The 17,887-nt window shown below is 54.7% G+C and overlaps 1 protein-coding gene across 2 annotated transcripts in view; it reads left to right on the top strand.

The window, feature by feature from the left end:
* Positions 1–17,887, top strand: part of RALGDS (ral guanine nucleotide dissociation stimulator) — a 58,101-nt gene that overhangs the window by 14,706 nt on the left and 25,508 nt on the right. Inside the window, exon 1 of one of the 2 annotated variants that reach the window (XM_064393993.1) lies at positions 1,086–1,474. The exons of the other annotated variant lie outside the window; for it this stretch is intronic. Within the exon in view, the coding sequence (XP_064250063.1) occupies positions 1,352–1,474 (123 nt within the window). The 5' untranslated portion in view covers positions 1,086–1,351. Of the gene's footprint in view, positions 1–1,085; positions 1,475–17,887 lie in introns of those variants that run through there. 2 annotated transcript variants of the gene reach the window in all.

Below are 17,887 nucleotides of genomic sequence, written 5' to 3'. Positions count from 1 at the left end.
CTCGGGCAGCGGCTGCGTTTGGGAAAGCTGGGAAAAGGCTGCACAGCCCCGGACCTTTGCCCTGCAAGGCTCCTCGGAGTGGGACCCACAAAGCACCCAGGAAGAGCAGGGTCTGCTCATCCCATTTATCACCCCTGCTGGGCCCGGCAGGAAGGGCAGTGTGAGGACATCACTCCAGTTCATCTGGGATTTTCACTGGCGTTTCTCCCTGGTCCCTCTGTTGGGTGTGTGGCTGGCCCCAGTGTCTCCCCTGGCCCACCAAAGTGTTTCTGTCCTGCTGCCCTCGCTGGGAAGGGACACCCTGGTGTCACCCCTGCCACTGAGCCTGGCCTCTGCAGCTGTTGGGGTGAGGTGGTGGCTCAGGGGCTCGGCCCAGGTCCCTCCTGTTTGTGAGAGCAGTAAAATCCGTGTGATGTGTCTGCAGGTGACAACACCAGTTGCTCCGTGTTGAGGCACCCACCCCACTGCTGCTGTTGGTGAAAATTCTGTAGGAAGGTGCTTTTCACACCCAATTTTGTGCCGTGATTCCTTCAGCAAAGCTCCAGTTGGGATTCACAGGTTCTCTGGTGGGAAAGGCAGCTGGGAATGCTCACCTGGGCAAAACCATCCACACACAATTGTGCTAGGAACGAAGTGATCAGCAGCACTGGTGGTCTCTCAGTGCCATGCTGCATTCTCGGTGCCACAAGGCTCCCCAGCACGCCGTGGATGTGAATTATTGAAGCCTCACTGTGGTCCTTGGAGCACAGGAAGGCGTTGAGCTGAACCTGCCTCTGACAATGGAAAACAGGGACGGGAGAAGAAAGGGGGAGGCTCCATCTCCGACCATTCATCCTCCGTGTGTTTCACACCCTCTCATCCTTCCAGCTCTGCCTGTTTGCCTGTCACAACAGCCAGGGGGGAAGGCTGCGAGTGCCGCAGACGCGGTGTGATCGCAACCACAACCCACCAGCAGCAGGACCTGTTGTGCTCCTCCGAGACAATGCGAGGGCTCGGCGAGTGCCTCGCATGTGGATGAGGCTGGGCAGCTCCCCGGGGCCCAGCAGAGCCGGAGCCGAGCTCAGCCCCGGAGGAAGGAGAAGCGGGGGGCAGGCGGGGAGCCGGGGCAGGCTGGCCGGGGCTGCTTCCCCAGCCGCGCACGCCCAGCCCCCGGCACAGCTCCTCGCTGCTCTTTGATTCGCGAGGGAGGAAATAAGAGCTCGTAGGAGCGGCAAGAAGCAGCAGCTGTTGGCAAGATGTGCTGACAAAATTGGACGGGGGGAGAGAGAGAGAGAAAAAGAGAGAGAGAGAGGTCTCCGATCGGTGTCGCCGCCTGGGCTGGAGCTGCTCCCGGCAGAGGAGAGGGAGGAGGATGAGCAGCCCCTCCATCCCCGGGAAGATGGAGGCTAAACCTTTGTTCAACGTGCAGAAGGCTCTGGTGCAGCCTGTGCAGATGTGCATGTTGGACATCCCCCTGAGCGTGCAGGATGACGACGTGAGTAAAAGGCGAGGGAGCTGCCGGCTCGGGGACACGGAGGGGACACGCGAGGGGCAGTGAGGTGCTGTGACCCCACCCCGGCACCAGCCGGGGGTGGTGAACTTCTGGCAAAGTTGACGGTGCCAGGAGCTGGCACCGCCTCCAGATGTGACCCGTTTCCTCTCTCAAGTGTCCCGAGGCTGTGGCGCTTGCCAGAGCCAGGGCACCAAAACGAGAGGAGGGGTTTGGGAGGGAGGGGAAGCCTTTCTGCGCCGAGTAGGAGCCGTGCTGTGGCTCGGGAGTGTTTGCTGTGCGTGTCCTTGCCCTGCCGGCCTGGGGTGGAGGCGGCTGTGTGTCCTGGCTCTGCCTTCACACACCTTGGTGGCTGCCCTGCCCGCTGTCACTGTCGCTGCGGTCCTGCCCTCCCGCTCTGCTGCAGCTGCAGGGTTTGGTTCACCACGCAAAAACTGGTGTCGATTGCAGCATTGAGGGAGGCTGGGCTTCCCAATGTGGGTCAGGGGATTCCTGCTGAGGGCTCCTCTTGCCACCTTCGCTCTGCCCCTCGCAGAAACACCCCCCGAATCTGCTGTGCATGAGGGACCCTGGGATAAAGCTACTGGAGAGCCCAAATCAGGGGTGATGCTTTTTAGGGCAGGTGGGTGGTGAGTGGTCAGTGTCCCACCTGTGTGAGGGTTTTGGTTGTGATCCAGGTGCTGCTAAAATTTGAGGCCAAACTTGCTTTGATTTTTGGAGCAGGGAAAGCCCATCTCTTGCTCAGGGCGTGTAGTGTCACTGCAGGAGCCTTAAATCTGGATTTTCTCCATGGCCACCAACTGTTCTGTCACAATCACTGCTACCTTCTCTTCAGCATTGTCTGTGTGTTTAAAGAGGTGAAATGAGAGCACATAAACGAGCCCAGTTCCAGGGGAGGAGGGAGCACTTTCCTGCAGGGCTGGGATGCCCAGCATCCTGAGTATCCCTACAGGGACTTGCAGGGAGCCTCCTATTTTTAGAAACAGCCCGGGGGGCTTTGCCAGGATCCACGGTGTTGCTGCACTAATGAGGATAATGAGGATACCTGTGACGGCCACTGCGGAGCTGCTGGGGTGTGCCGGGGTGGGCAGGTGCCTCCTGCAGCATTCCTGGCAAGGAGGGAGGGTGGGAGCGGGGGATGAAGCGGGTGAAGCAGTGCCTGGGTGCTTTATTCTCCTTCAGCTCGCTTCCCAAGCAGCAGATTTCTCCAGGTTTGTGGCAGGGCCTCTCCATTGCCGCTCAGCAGTGCAAACGGTGCTGGACTTCCCTGCTGCAGCGAGGGGGATCCTCAGGGTTTGCCCAACACAGGTGGAGGCTTCCCTGCTTCCCTCCCTGCTCTGGGCATCAGCTGGGGCCAGGCACGGGGAATGCCCTGGCCTGGCTCACTCAGGGACCTCTGCTTGCTTGTCCTGTTCCTGGTTTTTAGCAGAAAATAGAAATAATTGTTGAGGAGGCTGTGCAGTGTGTTGGTGCTGGGTTATTTTCTCATTTGGTTGGTTGGGTTTTTAACAATTCCTGCGAGCCCTCTGGAGGCTGCTGGGTGACAGCCAGTCCTGGCAGTGAGGCTCTGGGTGATGACTGGCACATCAGGGTGTCCCCAGAGCTCAGGTCATGGCTGGGGCATCAGTGCAGGACAGGAGAGGTTAGGGCTTCCCTGGGAAACTCCAACTGCCAGGGGGGACACACAGGGGCTGGGTCTCCAGCATCCCCATTTTCACATTTCCCAGCCTTGCTCACATTTCCCAGCCTTGCTCACTGGTGCTTTCACCCCCTGCCCTCTCCTGCATTGGGTAGAGTGGGGTGAAACCCCCAGGGGTGGGCACTGTCTGGCAGGAGCTGGGTCAGGGGCTGCTCTGCTCTCCATGCTCACGTGGCCCTGCTCTGAGGCTCAGTTCCCATCCCTGGGAAGCAGGACCACAGCGGGTCCCATCGCTGGGATCTCCATCTGCTGCAGAACTCAGACTGGGAATTTCCCCAGCAGGGAAATCCTGAGTGGCGTTTTTGTCTGTGGGGTGATGGAGAAGCTCCTCTTTCCGAGCTGAAACATTCCCCCAGGGTTTGGAGTCTCACACCCACCCGCAGGTCCCTGCTCATCTCCTGCCGGCGCTTCCCGGTCTGCGTGGGCAGCAGGGAGGGAGCAGTGCTGGCATTTCCCCCTCTATTTCAGGCTTTTAATTTCTATTTCAGGCTCGTTAATTTCCTTTCTTCTTGGAGATGACACAGGCAGGTTGGGGAAAGTTTGGGGGCTGCGTTACCTGGGGCTCTTCTGCAGGATTCTGTCTGTCTGTGTCAGTCACATCTGGGCCATCCCTGTGGGAGGGCCTGGCTGGAAAAATGGGCTTTGCTCCTGCTGCAAACACATTCACCGAGCACACCACTGACCTTGTTCAGGCTGGATTCCCAGGGAGAAAGGCTTTGACTTCAAAAAGGAGCAAGGCAAAGCCCAGGCTGGGGACACCTCACAAAAACTGGAACCTCTGGGTCAAGTCTCTTCTCCCAGGGCAGCAAACTCTGTTGGGATCTCATCTCATTTTCCTGTTTCCCAGGGAAACTGCAGTGCCCCAGCAATGGCCTGGGTCTCCTTTGGGGCACATTTCAGCAGCAGGCAGGTGCTCATGCCCAGGTTCAGTGGGTGGGTGGGGGTGAGCATCCCCCCAGGTTTCCCTCAGTGTGGAGCTGTGTATCAGGCACACAAGGCTCTCATTTCTGCCTCCCTTGATCACTTCCAGTGGGGCTGTCAATCCCCCCTTTCATAACTCAGCCACAGCAATTGCAAAATTGCCTCTTTTGCTGTGATGGGGAGGGATTTCCACAGCTTTGCTAATAAAAGAGCAGCAGTTTCTGTGCGTGGAAGGTGGGGAAATCAATGAGCAGGCTGTCGCAAGTGACTCAACGGCCTTTTGTGGCATCTCAGGCAGCTTCCCTGACACACGGAGCTTTATGGCTCTCTGTTTGTCACCTCAATTGGCGACATCCCCTCCCTGCCGGGGCTGGGAGGGAGCAGCGAGCCATGCCCGGGATGCTGCTGCCCGCTCCCCGCGCATCCCTCCTGCCTGCCTGCCTTCTCCACCCGGCTGGGCACCCAGGGCACGCCAGGCCGGTGCCACTCAGGGTCACAGCGCCGTGTGAGGATGGAAAGCGATGGGAAAGCTCATCTCATTGTCCTGCTTGCAGCCCCCGCAGCCTGTCCTGGGCGGCCTCCCCATCTCTGCCTCCTTCCCTTCTCCTCTCTGATGTCCTAATAAGTGCAGTCGGACTGACTTCAAAGTGGTTAGCAAATATTTTCCACTCCAGTGAGCTAATTAGTTAAATTACATTTCACATGCTAATTTATTCCTCCAATATTATTTTTTTTCCCCTCAGCATACTGAAATACAGGAGAAGATAAAAGCTTGGTTTGACCTTAGAGCCAGGCTCAGAGGAGCTGGAGATGGGAACCAATGATTAGCTGTAGCACAGGCTTATTCCCTGCCGCATTTGAGACCTCATTCGGCGGAGTTTTAAGAGTTTTAGCTGCCTGCAACCCGGGCATCCTGGGTGAAACGTTGTCCTGTAGCACATGGAAAGAAAACTTTCAGCCCAGCAGTAATGAGCTCCTAATTTCCGCCCTCATTGTTCCTGTCCGCAGCAGCGGCATCACCTCGGAGTGCTGCATAAATAGCCAATTAATCCTTCAGGACGGGCTGGGAATGGTGTTACTTCCCCCATCGGGGCTGGAAAGGCTTTAGCTGGGAGTCAAACGGGGCCAGGGAGCTGATGCTGGTGTCAATCCCGGGCTGAAGTGATAGCTGCCAACGGCCCCGTGGTGAATCAAAGCCTGCCGTGTCTGTATCAAAGGCTGTTTCTTTTCCACTGCGTGCATATGGGAGATGTTATCAAGAGGGAGGAGCTGAAAATGAGCTCTAGGACCATTTCCTGACCACGGCTGCAGTTAAAAACAAATCCCTCGATCCCCGCTCTTGGCCAAACTCTCCTTTTCCCTCAGGCAAATCATCGCTTGGTTTCTTTGGAGGTAATTAGAAACTATGGAAAAAGACTCCCAGGTTTAATTCTCATCTGTAAGGGCAGAGGTTTAGGAGGACTCTGTAAAGTCTTGGAACTTCTGGGAATTGCCCTGGCCAGGCTGAGGGCTGAGCCCATCCCACACCATTTGTGCCCGTCCAGCTCTGAATCCGTGAGGCCAGGAACACGCTGCTTTGTGCCTCTGGCTGCTGCTGTCCCAGGAGCTTTTGGGGTGGTGGCAATCCCTGTTTCCAGCCCTGGGTGAGGCTGCAGAGAGGGAAGAGTTGGTGTGATGGCTGAGCCCTTACACTGGTTTAAAAGGGGTGGGGAAAAGGGTGCCCTGTTGCTGCTGTTTGGGTCAGTGGTGCTAAAACCAGAGTCTTCGTGTTCCCACACTGAATAAACATGAGAAATACAGCCCTGGGAGTGCCAGGCCAGTAATACCAGGGTTAGTACAAATAAGCAGGTAGCAGGGTGCTGTTGATGCAGACAAGGGCTGCTGAGGCAGAGTGAGAGCACAGACCTCTGGAGCCTCAGCCAGCCTCTGACGCCGCTCCCTGGGGTACAGCCTGTCCTGGGGCTCGTGCTGGCCAAGGGCTTGTCATTATTGCCCGAACTCTGTCACCTCTGGGACAGGCTGGCTGCAGGTTTTGAGGTGCCTGGTGCTCACCAAACGCCTGTGCCTTGCCCGTGTGTGGCCTCAGCAGTGGGTCTGTGGTGGGCACCCCACGTGTGCTCACTGCTGGAATTGCCTGGCCAGCTCTCACTGCTGCCCTCTGAGAGCTGCTGGTGCAGTTAAAGCTCTGCTAATTCTCTGTATTGCAGGCAGAAGGAGCTGATGTTTCCAGTAATTGTTCAGTCCGTCTATTTTCAGTGTTTTTTCCTGAGTGGCCTGGCTGGGTCAGTGCTTGTGAGAAAATGAGGTAAAACGCCCTGTGCCACATCCTCAGCTGGTGCACATCCAGGTCAACCCTCTGATTTTGGGGGCATTACAAGCTGTCCCTAGCTAGGAGCGTGAGGTTCAAGGTGACCTCCTAGAGTGTTTCTGTGCTTCTTTGCTCTTCCTCCCCATCCTTCAGCACCAACTTCTCTCTCTGAAGCTTCAGGGCAATGTGAGAACTTGCTCCTCCTGCAGCTTTTACTCTGTAGCCATGGTTTTCCCGGAGGTACAGGCTCTGCATTTTGCACTTTCCCTCTCTCCAGTGAAATGGGATCTCTCCCTGCATTTTCAGCCTTCTCTCTCTCTCTGCTCTCAATTTCCATCCTGACCATCCCGTGGGATCAGCAGAGCCTTTCTGGTGGCTCTGGGAGCTGCTGAGACAGCTGCACAGCCAGGTCCCTGCACAGCCAGATCTCTGCAAACCCAGATCCCTGCAAACCCAGATCCCTGCACAGCCAGGTCCCTGCACACCCAGGTCCCTGAAAACCCAGATCCCTGAAAACTCAGATCTCTGCACACCCAGGTCCCTGAAAACCCAGATCCCTGCAAACCCAGATCCCTGCACAGCCAGACCCCAGCACAGCCAGATCCCTGCAAACCCAGATCCCTGCAAACCCAGATCCCTGCACACCCAGGTCCCTGCAAACCCAGATCCCTGCAAACCCAGATCCCTGCACAGCCAGATTCCTGCAAACCCAAATCCCTGCACAGCCAGGTCCCTGCACAGCCAGATCCCTGCACAGCCAGATCCCTGCACAGCCAGGTCCCTGAAAACCCAGATCCCTGCACAGCCAGATCCCTGCACAGCCAGGTCCCTGAAAACCCAGATCCCTGCACAGCCAGGTCCCTGAAAACCCAGATCACTGCACAGCCAGATCCCTGCACAGCCAGGTCCCAGTGCTGGCTCCATCCCTGCACAGCCAGATCCCTGCACAGCCAGGTCCCTGCACAGCCAGGTCCCAGTGCTGGCTCCATCCCTGCACAGCCAGATCCCAGTGCTGGCTCCATCCCTGCACAGCCAGCTCCCGGTGCCATGTGCCGCTGGAAGGAGGCTCCATCCCTGCCCCCGGGGCTGGGCACCCTGACTCACGGCCACGGAGCAGCTGCCTGCTGACACTTTGGTTCAGTTAAGGGCCTGTCGGTGCAATTTGCTGTTGTCTGTCCCGGTGCAGCACTGGCAGAAGCAGCTGTTGCAGGAGTGTGCCGTGAGCGCTGCCAGCCATCCCAAGTGTGCTCAAATAAGGCAAACCCAGCTTGCTGACTGCTTTGGCACAGCACACGCTGCTTGCTGCCTGCTTTGGGTCCTTGCCAGAGCACGGGCTGTTTGCCCCTGGCCATCCTGCCCTCCCTGGGCGGAGGTGCTGAGTTGGAGGTGTGGGTGTTGCCTGCCCCTGGCTCCATCCCCTCCAGGTCCTGCAGGGACAAGGCTGCCACCACCACAGCCATGGATTCAGAGTGTGCCAGCTGCAAACACCGGGGAAATGGAGGGTTTGCCCCGTCACAACCCTTCACATAACAGCAGAGCACGGGTGTAACCGCGGGCATCTCCCACCCAGGGACTCCATCCGAGGTGACCCCATGTCATCACCCCTTGCTTCAGGGAGCCCTGGGGCTGTGCAGCAGCAGAGACAGCTGAGAGTGGCAATCCTGAGTGTGCCTGACACGCCTTGGGCTGGACCCTGCCTGGCCTCGGATGTGGCTGCCACCACAGGGGTGATGGCACTGCTCCTTGCTGACACCAGCTGTGTGTGCTCCTGTGACCCGTGGCGTTGCTGAACCGTCCTCCTGTCACACACAGCCTGCAGGGCTGCTCCCCGGGCAGCCCCGATGAGCCCCGGGGCTCTGGGCTCGGCTCCAAAGCCATCACACGGCTCTGGAGCATCCCCTGCCCCTCGCTGCTCGCTGCTGTCCCCAGCAGGACACAGCAGCTTGCTTTTGTGGGGCACTGCCAAGCACAGACAGGCACCACTGCTGCACCCTGGTAGGGCTGGATTTAGCCATGGGAGCTCCAAATACTGCTGAGAAAAGCCCTGGCCTGTATCAGCTCGATTTGCCCACTGCTGGCTGTTAAATTCTGTTGAGATGCAAAGAGCATCTTTGGTTTTGGAAATTGCTCATGAGGTGGTAAAGCCCTGCAAGGAGGGGGGACAGCCAGGTGCAGCTTGGGGTTGGCTCTTTTATCAACCTGCAGAGCTTTGTGGGGTCAGCAGTGCTGGAAGGATTGGCTCTGCTGCCCCAGGTCCTCCTGCCTGCCCCATCATGTGATAATGGTGTAACAGGACAGGCAGGGCTGCTGGTTCTGTTGGGGCAGGACTTGTGATATTTGGTATTTTTAACTCTGGGCTCCTGTGCGTGGCATCACTCGTGGTGTCTGGAGAGGGCAGCACGTGGTGCATCCCAGTGTTGTGCTCCAGAGCTCAGGCTTTGGGGCACCACCTCCATAAAGATGCTGGTGAAGGCCTGACTTTAGGAACCTCAAAGGCTGTTTGATCCAAAATCTGATTTATTTTCTTGCGTCACCTCTGTGCAGGCATCCCCTCAGCCCTGTGTCCTCACTCCTCTCCTGGCTTCTCTGGGCCTGTGCTGGGGCTGTCCCTGGCTGTGCTGGGGCTGCAGCAGCTTTTGGCAGCAGGACTTGGGATTTTTTGCTTCCACTTGACAGCCCAGGAGTGGGAAACATCCAATCCCATCCTGCTGACAGCTGCCTTTGTAATTCGGGTGCTGTGAGCTCCCAGAGAGCAGCTGTGAGCATCAGCCCTTCACCTGGGGGCATCGAGGAGCTGCTTGGGGGGACAGGGCTGGTTTGGGTGTCTTGAGGAGCTGTTTCGGGGGACAGGGCTGGTTTGGGTGTCTTGAGGAGCTGTTTGGGGGGACAGGGCTGGTTTGGGTGTACTGAGGAGCTGTTTGGGGGGACAGGGCTGGTTTGGGTGTCTTGAGGAGCTGTTTGGGAGGACAGGGTGTGACAATCTTGGTAGTGTCTCACTGTGATGTTGGTGACAGGGAAATGCAGTGCTGACCTGACACGAGGGGGCTTCCTCTCCTGCCTGCCAGGAAAGCAGCACCCCAAAATCTCCCTTAATAACCCCTTCCTGCTCATCCTTCTCCCTTTAGGCTCCCGTGTGCATTGCTGTGAGAGTCAGGGGTTTTTCTTTCATCACAGTGCCCTCCCAGCACTTCTCCTTCCCATACTGGAAACCGAGTGTGAGTTAGAAACTGCAGCCGAGGAGGAAGGAGGGGCAGTGTGGTTTGTGGTGCCAGAGCCTGGGCTGGCCCAGCAGAGCAGCAGGGAGGCACCTCTGGGGGCTCTGGGGAGAGGAGCTGAGGGCAGGGGAAGAAGGATGGAGGAGCTGCTCCAGCCCTGTGGGGTCTGGCAGTGTCCTGGCCGTGGTCGGGGAGCCCCTGGCCGGGGGGATCCCGCCTGGGCAGCCCTGGAGCTGTCTGCAGGCAGGAAATGGAGGCTGATCCCTCCCCACCCAGCTGTGTGCAGAGCGAGAGGGAATCAAAAGCAGCTGAAAATCCCGGATTTCCCTTTCTGTTTGGCCATGCAGGAAGCACAGGGGAGGAGAGGACAAGTGAAGTGGGCTCAGCTCCACCTTCCCCTGACACCTCTGCACCCACAGCCCCGGGGGGAACTGCCCCTCCCAGCCCTCCCCAGCTGTTCATTTATCTATAATCTGCTGCTGACAATCCAGCCGGCCTCAGAATGGCACCAGACCCTGTCTGAGACCTGTGGCACAATTCCATTCCCAGGGGCTCTCGAGTGCCAGCTGTGCCCTGGCACACCTGTCCCGGGCAGGAGCCTTGTCAGAGGTGACTCTCAGCCAGGGCTGGGGCAAGGAGGGGGAAAGGGAAGCTCCCCAGGGGTTTGGCTGTTGTGACAGATGACTCAGTGCATGCCCTGGCTGGGTGGCACCCTCTGTGCCACCGCGTTACGTGCCCACGTGTCATGGAAACCCTGACAGTGCTCCGTGCCCGCGTGGCACTGGGAAATGAACCTCAGTGCAGGTCTGATCCTCCCTGCTGGGGTTAAAGAGTCACAATGCAATGGTGCTGGCAGCTCAGGAAGGGATGGATCAGGCTGTGCCCTCTGTGCCAAAGAGGGGAGAAGCTCCACTGCTGTGAAGGGCTGGGTGAGCCCCTCGGGGAGCAGCTTGTCCCACTCTCTGCTCCCTGACCCTCCTGCAGGAGCTCGGGCTGTGTTTCCTCACTGTTTTCCCTGCAGTTAAGGGAGCCAGAAAGAGCTTAAAAATCTAATTTCCTACCAAAGTCAGGCTGCTGCTGTCACGGTGTCCCTCTGGCTGTGCCCTCTCTCCCCAGATGACTCCTGAACCCTGCGTGGCAGATCTGGCCGAGGGCTCGCGGATAATTATGCAGAGATGATGAAATGAGAAGGTTGAGAGGAGGAAAAGAATCCTGTAAATGCCCCAAAACATCTGTAGCATGAGTTCATGTATTATTAGACACCAGCAAATCCACGTGGGAGATGCTTTTACAAACACTTAACCGCAAAAACATTTTCATTCTCAGTTCGTGCATTTTTAGGCACCAAAACCGGTCTTGAGACACAAAACCATAGGAAGCAACACAAGTAGTTTCAGTGCTCATGGGATAACCTTTTATTTTAATAAAACCTGAAATTCTTTTGGCACTCAATGTGATTCCCAGAGCCAAGGCTTGAAGGAAAAACAACATAAATCATGGACTCGAGAGTAAAAAGTTGGGAGGGTCAGAGCACTGTGGCCAGACCCAGCCGTGGTGTGACTTGGTGGCACTTGATGAGTTTGTTGATGTTTCTGAGGGACAAACCTGGCCCCTCAGCTGCTGGCACACGGTGTTGTTTGGGAGAGCACTGCTCCTCCGTGCCAAAACCCCCACAACAAGAAGAGTTCTGCTGGCCGTGGAGAGAGGCCCTGGAATAACTTCCCCCTCTAAAACAATGTGGAGCGGAAACGTTTCAAAGTGGTAATCACCAAAGGGAAAATAATTTTTTTTAAACATCCTTTGTCTGAGCGCCTAACAATACCTGGGGATACTGAAAGACTTTTCCAATCCTTAATTGACTTTTCAGCCATGTCACTGTTTGTTTCATCTCTGCAAGAGCCAGCTCGGGGCCGGGCAGTGAAACTTTCCCTTTCCAGCTCTTGCCAGCCCCTTTTCCTGGCTCTCACGTGGCCAACACCAGCAAGTGTGTGCTCAGGCTGTTACAGCACGATGTTTTCATGTCCACTCACTGCATCCCTGCCCAGCCCGTGGTGAATTTGGCCGGGATGATTTGGCAGGGGCCTCGCAGTGTCAGCACTGCTGGCTGCCGGACTCTCTGCTGCTCCTCCTGCAGCTCCTCTCCCTCATCCCCGAGGCTGTTCCGGCCCTCTGGCTCCTCTCTTGGCTCCTGGCTTTCAATCACACCAGCTCCTCACTCTGCTGGAGCCTGGCTCCAAGGTTTCACTCCTCACTTCAGACCAAGCTTTCCTGCAGCCTCCCGACGTGTCTGGGGTTTGATTTATGCTTTCCCTGACGTTTGTGCGGTCAGAGGAGATACAGGACCATTGTTGGAACATCCTTTTCACATCCCCTCTTAAGGGGCTCTGTTCCTGTTTAACTGGGTTTCTTGTTTTCAGTAATCTCAGTTATTTATTGGTGTTATTAATGTTGTGTGTGTAGCTTTGCTGTGGCTTTGTTTATCCCCCTGATCTGGCATTTAAATCTGCTCCACCTTATTCCTATACTGGGACAACTTTGTGCAAATCTGTTTTATTTCCCTACCTGTATCTCTTCAGATCAACTCAGCACCTTACAACCTGTTTGGCTCCATTTTCAAGCTGGCCTTTGGACATAATATAATCTTGTGCAAGGAATCAGCCCCACGTGCTTTTTCCCTGTGCCTGTGCTATGGCATCACTTTTCTCTTGGGCTCCTCAGCAGCTCTGTGGCATCACTCCCTCCCCTGTGTGTGTGTCCAGGCACGTCCTTCCAGCAGCAGGGCAGAGATTGGTGCTGTGCAGGTTCAGGGAGCTGAGTCTGAGCGTGCTGGGCTGGTGGCACACGCCAGCCTGCATCCCTGTCCCCAGGGGAACAGCAGTGTGGGGTCACAGCATGTCCCCGGGGGATGCCCTGCACGTGCTGTCACGTGGGCAGGGGGAGCCTCTCCTGGCCTTCCCAGCCCAGGAGAGACAGTGGGAATAAAGCTGGAATAAAGCTGGAATAAAGCTGGAATAAAACTAGAATACAGCTGGAGTACAACTAGAATAAAGGTGGAATAAAACTGGAATAAAGCTCGAATAAAGCTAGAATACAGCTGGAATAAAGATGGAATAAAGCTAGAATACAGCTGGAGTAAAGCTGGAATACAGCTGGAATAAAGGTGGAATAAAACTGGAATAAAGCTAGAATACAGCTAGAATACAGCTGGAATAAAGCTAGAATACAGCTAGAATAAAGGTGGAATAAAACTAGAATACAGCTGGAGTAAAGCTGGAATAAAGTGGGATAAAACTGGAATAAAGCTGGAATAAACTGGAATAAAACTGGAATACAGCTGGGATACAGCTGGAACAAAGTGGAACAAAACTGGGATAAAGCAGGAATAAAGCTGGGATACAGCTGGGATAAAGCTGCCCTCCTGCTCTCCTGGCTGCACGCACAGGCCAGTCCCATTCCCCATCCGGAGGCACAGGTGAGCTGGGTGTCCCTGTCCCTGCAGCAGGGCTGGGCTTGGGCTGGGCTAGGAGCTGAGGAAGAGGAGGAGGAGGAGGAAGAGCTGCTCTGCCCGGCAAAGTCTCCTGTTATCCACTGGGATTTCTCCGTGGATCAGTTTGCAGAGCCTCTCGTTTCTGGGATTCTCCTTTTACACGACTCAGCTGAACGTGTCATTCTGGCTGGTTGTTGTGGGTGGAAAATTGCACTGCCTGCCCTTGGATGTGCTTTGGAGAGGTGAGCAGAGCCAGAGCTCTGCTCTGTATCCACCCAGGTGGTGCCTGTGTCTTTTCAATATAAAATGAAATCTCGCTATTTCATTTAATTTTTTCTCTGGCAGATTAGAAGGAACAGCTTGATTTCACAACTGAGTTTCCCTTATCCTGAGGGGCTACACCTCTTCCCACCTTTCCCTGCAATTTTTTGTGGCTCCATAACCTTTCCCCTCTTTCCCACCCGTGGTTTTCCTTTCCCTGGCTGCTCTGCAGAGGAGCAAGGATGGAAATTACAATAACGGAGCACCTGGGAGGCTTGAACCCGCCACACGCTGATTGCTAAGCAACAGGGAGAAATGTTTTTCCTGTTTTCCTTTTGGTTGCGGGCACCTTAGGTGGTATTTGTTAAAAGAGCTGACTGAAACATTCTGGCAGAAAGGTGATGGGGAGATAAAAGCTGCCTTTAAAGACAAACAGCTCAAGAAATAAAGGTGCTCAGCAGAGGGGCTCTGGCGTGTCTGCAGCAGCTTAAAGCCTGCTGAACTCTGGAATCCAGGGAGAACACGTGGGAAAAGGGAGAACACGTGGGAAAAGGGAGCTGCAGCTTCCTCCTGGTGTGGGGATGTCCCTGACAAAACTCCCTGGGTGTCTTGTGAGCTTTGGGCCCTGCATCCCCCTGCCAGCAGTGCCTTGCAAAACGCTCTGAGCTCTCTCGGTGCTTTTTGGGCATATTTTGGTATTAACAGTTGTATCTTGCATCTTATTTTTCTGAGTATTTTCTTTTCTGTGAAGGAATCCAGGTGCCTGCTTGAAGCGTGCTGTGGTTGCTTCTTTCTGAGAAAGTGGCTTGATCTCCCCCCACCTCACATGTTGGCCTTGTTCTGATGAGCTTTTAGAGGTCAGAAAGTTTGGAAAACAGATGTTTGTGTTGTTGCTTGCTGCCCTAATGGAAGCTCCTCAAATACCTGATAAATTGCCTGGAGAAGAGAAGGTTCTGGGGCAATTTTAGCATCCCAGAGCATGAAGTGGCTTCAAGAGAGCTGGAGAGGGACTTTGTACAAAGGTCTGGAGTGACAGGACAAGGAACAATGGCTTTAAAATAAAAGAGAGTGGATTTAGATTAGATATTAGGAAAAAATGTGCCCTGTGAGGGTGGGGAGGCCCTGGCACAGGTTTTCCAAGGAAGTTGTGGCTGCCCCTGGATCCCTGGAAGTGTTGCAGGCCAGGCTTGGAGCAAACTGGGCTAGAGGAAGGGGTTGAATCTTTAGGTCAATCTTTAGGTCAATCTTTAAGGTTTCTTTCAACCCAAACCTGTTTGAATCTAAAAAACCCAACCCCCCCAAAAAATCTGTGATTCTGCTACGGCCAAGGGAGTGGTGCAAGGAGCAGGATGGAGGAGAAATATTCCTGGAAGCTCTTGAGTCTGCAAGGCTTGTGGAATGATTGCTGAGCTTTGGGAGGTGGCAGCCTGGGCAGGAGCTGCCGTGGCCCAGCCGTGCCTGGAGCTGCAGGAAATGAACCACAGAATAGCTGGATGGAGGCTTTCAGGTCCTGACTGCCCTGGGATTTGCTGTGCTTCCTCTGCTGGGAGCTGACAGTAGTGAGGGGCTTGCCTGGCTGTGTTAATGGGGGTGTGGAGGAGAAATGTGCTCCCAAATGAACCCAGCTGCCCCCGGGGGGAGCAGGGGGTGCTGCAGCTGGGCAAGGGCACCAGGGGCACAAGGGGCAGGAGAGCCCGAGCCAGCCTCCCTCCCTGCCAGCACAAAGAGTTCACAGTGCCTGATCTGTCAAAAACAGCTCCAAAGAATGCCCAAAGCCTGGAGGCAGAGAGATCCAGCTGCCCTGGATCTGAAATAATCAGCAGAGAATCTGAAATCCATGCCTGCTGTAAGCTGTGGCAAGTGGTGGGTGGCTCTCATCTAAAATCTGGTTAAATCAGGGCACTGATCATGCTGGGAGTGAGAATTGGGTCTGTGAAGGTCTGAGGTCTGTTGGTCCCCAAATCTGGGGGGACCCAATCTCACATCTCTGTATAGAATGTATGAACAGAGCAGTGACATTGTTTTCCCTTCTTGCTCCAGCTTCCCTCATCCTGAAGTGGAAGAGATAGTACTGCTTGTTTATTTATTATTATTATTATTATTATTATTATTATTATTATTATTATTATTATTATTTCTTCTTCTTATAAAATAACCTTCCAGCTGATCCTCAGCAGTGAAAACAAAAGTCTTTTCCTATTAAAATCGGAATGCCCAAAAAGTTTTGATCTAGCACATAATGCCTAACCTCCAGTTAGTAATTCTTGTAACTGGGTAGCACTTTTCCCCCAAAATGCCTTAAAAACAGCAAGCAGAAGGGCTTCCCCAGCTGCACAATAGAAGGAAGTGCTAAGGGCTCCATGTCAGAGCCTGACACAGACTCGCCTTGTGAGCTGGTGCCAGAGCTGGGACAGAGGCTGGGTCGTGTTGCAACTCCCACATGAAGCAGCCCAGTTCCCCTCAGGGGCTGCTGGTTTGGGTCCTGGGTGCTTTGCTGGCCCAGCAGTGGGAGCTGGGGCTGTGGGATGCTGCAGAGGGGCTCAGTGTGGGGTGGTGAGGGTGATTCCTGTGAGGGTGATTCCTGTGAGGGAATCCTGATTCCTGCCTTCCCTGCTCGGGGCTGGGATCAGCTCCTTGCAGCCCTTGGCATCGCTCCTGCTGTGATTTCACTGAGCCTCAAAGGGAATGTGGGTTTGTTGGGGTGCTGGCAGTGTCCTGGGGGTGCTGGCACTGCCCTGGGGGTGCTGGCACTGCTCTGGGGGTGCTGGCACTGCCCTGGGGGTGCTGGCACTGCTCTGGGGGTGCTGGCACTGCTCTGGGGGTGCTGGCAGTGTTCTGGGGGTGCTGGCAGTGCCCTGGGGGTGCTGGCACTGCCCTGAGGATGGTGGCAGGAGCACTGGGGTGTTTGCAGGTGATGCCAGGCAGGAGCAGCTCCCGTGGGAGTGTTTGTGAGCCATGCCTTGGGGTGGGCAGCCTCACTCGATGGCAAAAAAACCCCCAAAAACACAGTAACACTGAGCACAGGAGCTGGGTCACTGTGAGTTTTGCTCTGTAGGAAACGTGCTGGAAAGCCCCACTGAGCAGCAGAGCAGGGATAAAAGCAAAGGAGGGCTGGAGGATGCAGCTGAGGGAATGCTCAGACACCACGAGCTGGGCAGAGACAATTTGGGGTCCAGGCTGAGCCCAGTTATTAACTGAGGTCTGAATCTGCAGGTCCTGACTGTAACAGATTGACCCAAATTGATTCCCAAACCAGAAAATTGGCTTAAAGTTTCCAAAAGTTCCTCTGTGTTACCCTCTCACGTTACTGACCCTGCAGGAAAGGCTGGAGGCTGCAGCAGAGGAGCTGCTCTGGTGTTGGGTGTGGGGTTTGTGTTCATCCAGCCAAGAGCTGATTTCAGAGTGGTGGAAAGACAAAAATTGGTGAATTTCTCAGCACCCAATTCCTGGGCCTGCCAGAGTCCATGGGACATTTACAGATGACATGGAAAAGCTCAGTGTGTTGTGAAAAGTTTCTGGCTGAGTTTGCCAAGTGCAAATTGACAGTATATATATTTTTTTTTAATGAGTCACTCAAGCATTGATCGTTTTCTTAAATCCCTGAAGTCACGTGCCTGTCAATTCATCACATTTTGCAACAATTTCTCGACCTTCAAGGATTCTGCAGGGAAGCCTGAGGGTGTGATCCCTCCCGTTCTCTTTCACCTGTGTGCTTAGAGGCAAATAAGCCCTGAAAAGTTATTTGTTTTGAATCTCATGATTTTCAAGAGCCTTGCCCCTGACGGCTGAGTGTTTGGGGTTAGCTGCACAGAGCAAACATCCTGAACTTGGGCTCCTGACCCTGCCTTGAGTGTTTTGCTTTTCAGACCCAGAAGGTTCCCAAGAGAGGAGAGAGGAAACTGACTGGCTATTTTTAAACCCCTGCAGTTGCCTTCCTGCCTTATATTATTTATTATCCATTATCAGAAGTGTTTTTCCCCTGGAACCATCTTTAGTGGTCAACCGAGGGATGGTGAAAATTGCCCATCAAACAGAGCTGCATCTTTCTGCAGAGGTCAGACAGAGCTGGAGGCTCTGGGAGGGCTGGAAATGAGTGCTGCTGTTGTTTGTTGTGTGCACTCGAGCTGTGCCAAGCAGTTCCAGGGGTGGGCTGTGATTTCTCTGCCCTAAGACTCAAACATGGAGCAAAGCAGAGCCTCATTCCCAAATATTTCAGAGTCCAGAGAGGCAACGCTGATTTCTGCTGGAAAGCAGGTCCCTGCCTCTGATTTCAGCATTTTTCTCTGATTTCAGCAGGTCCCTGCCTCTGATTTCAGCATTTTTCTCTGATTTCAGCAGGTCCCTGCCTCTGATTTCAGCATTTTTCTCTGATTTCAGCAGGTCCCTGCCTCTGATTTCAGCATGTTTCTCTGATTTCAGCAGGTCCCTGCCTCTGATTCCAGCATGTCCCAAGCAAAGGGATGCATAGCCCTGAGTTTCACAGCACATCTTGCAGTGCCACGTGGTT

This window comes from Passer domesticus, chromosome 18 (assembly GCF_036417665.1).
Source record: "Passer domesticus isolate bPasDom1 chromosome 18, bPasDom1.hap1, whole genome shotgun sequence".
Taxonomy (NCBI): Eukaryota; Metazoa; Chordata; class Aves; order Passeriformes; family Passeridae; genus Passer; species Passer domesticus.
This window is presented reverse-complemented; position numbering and strand designations above follow the sequence as displayed.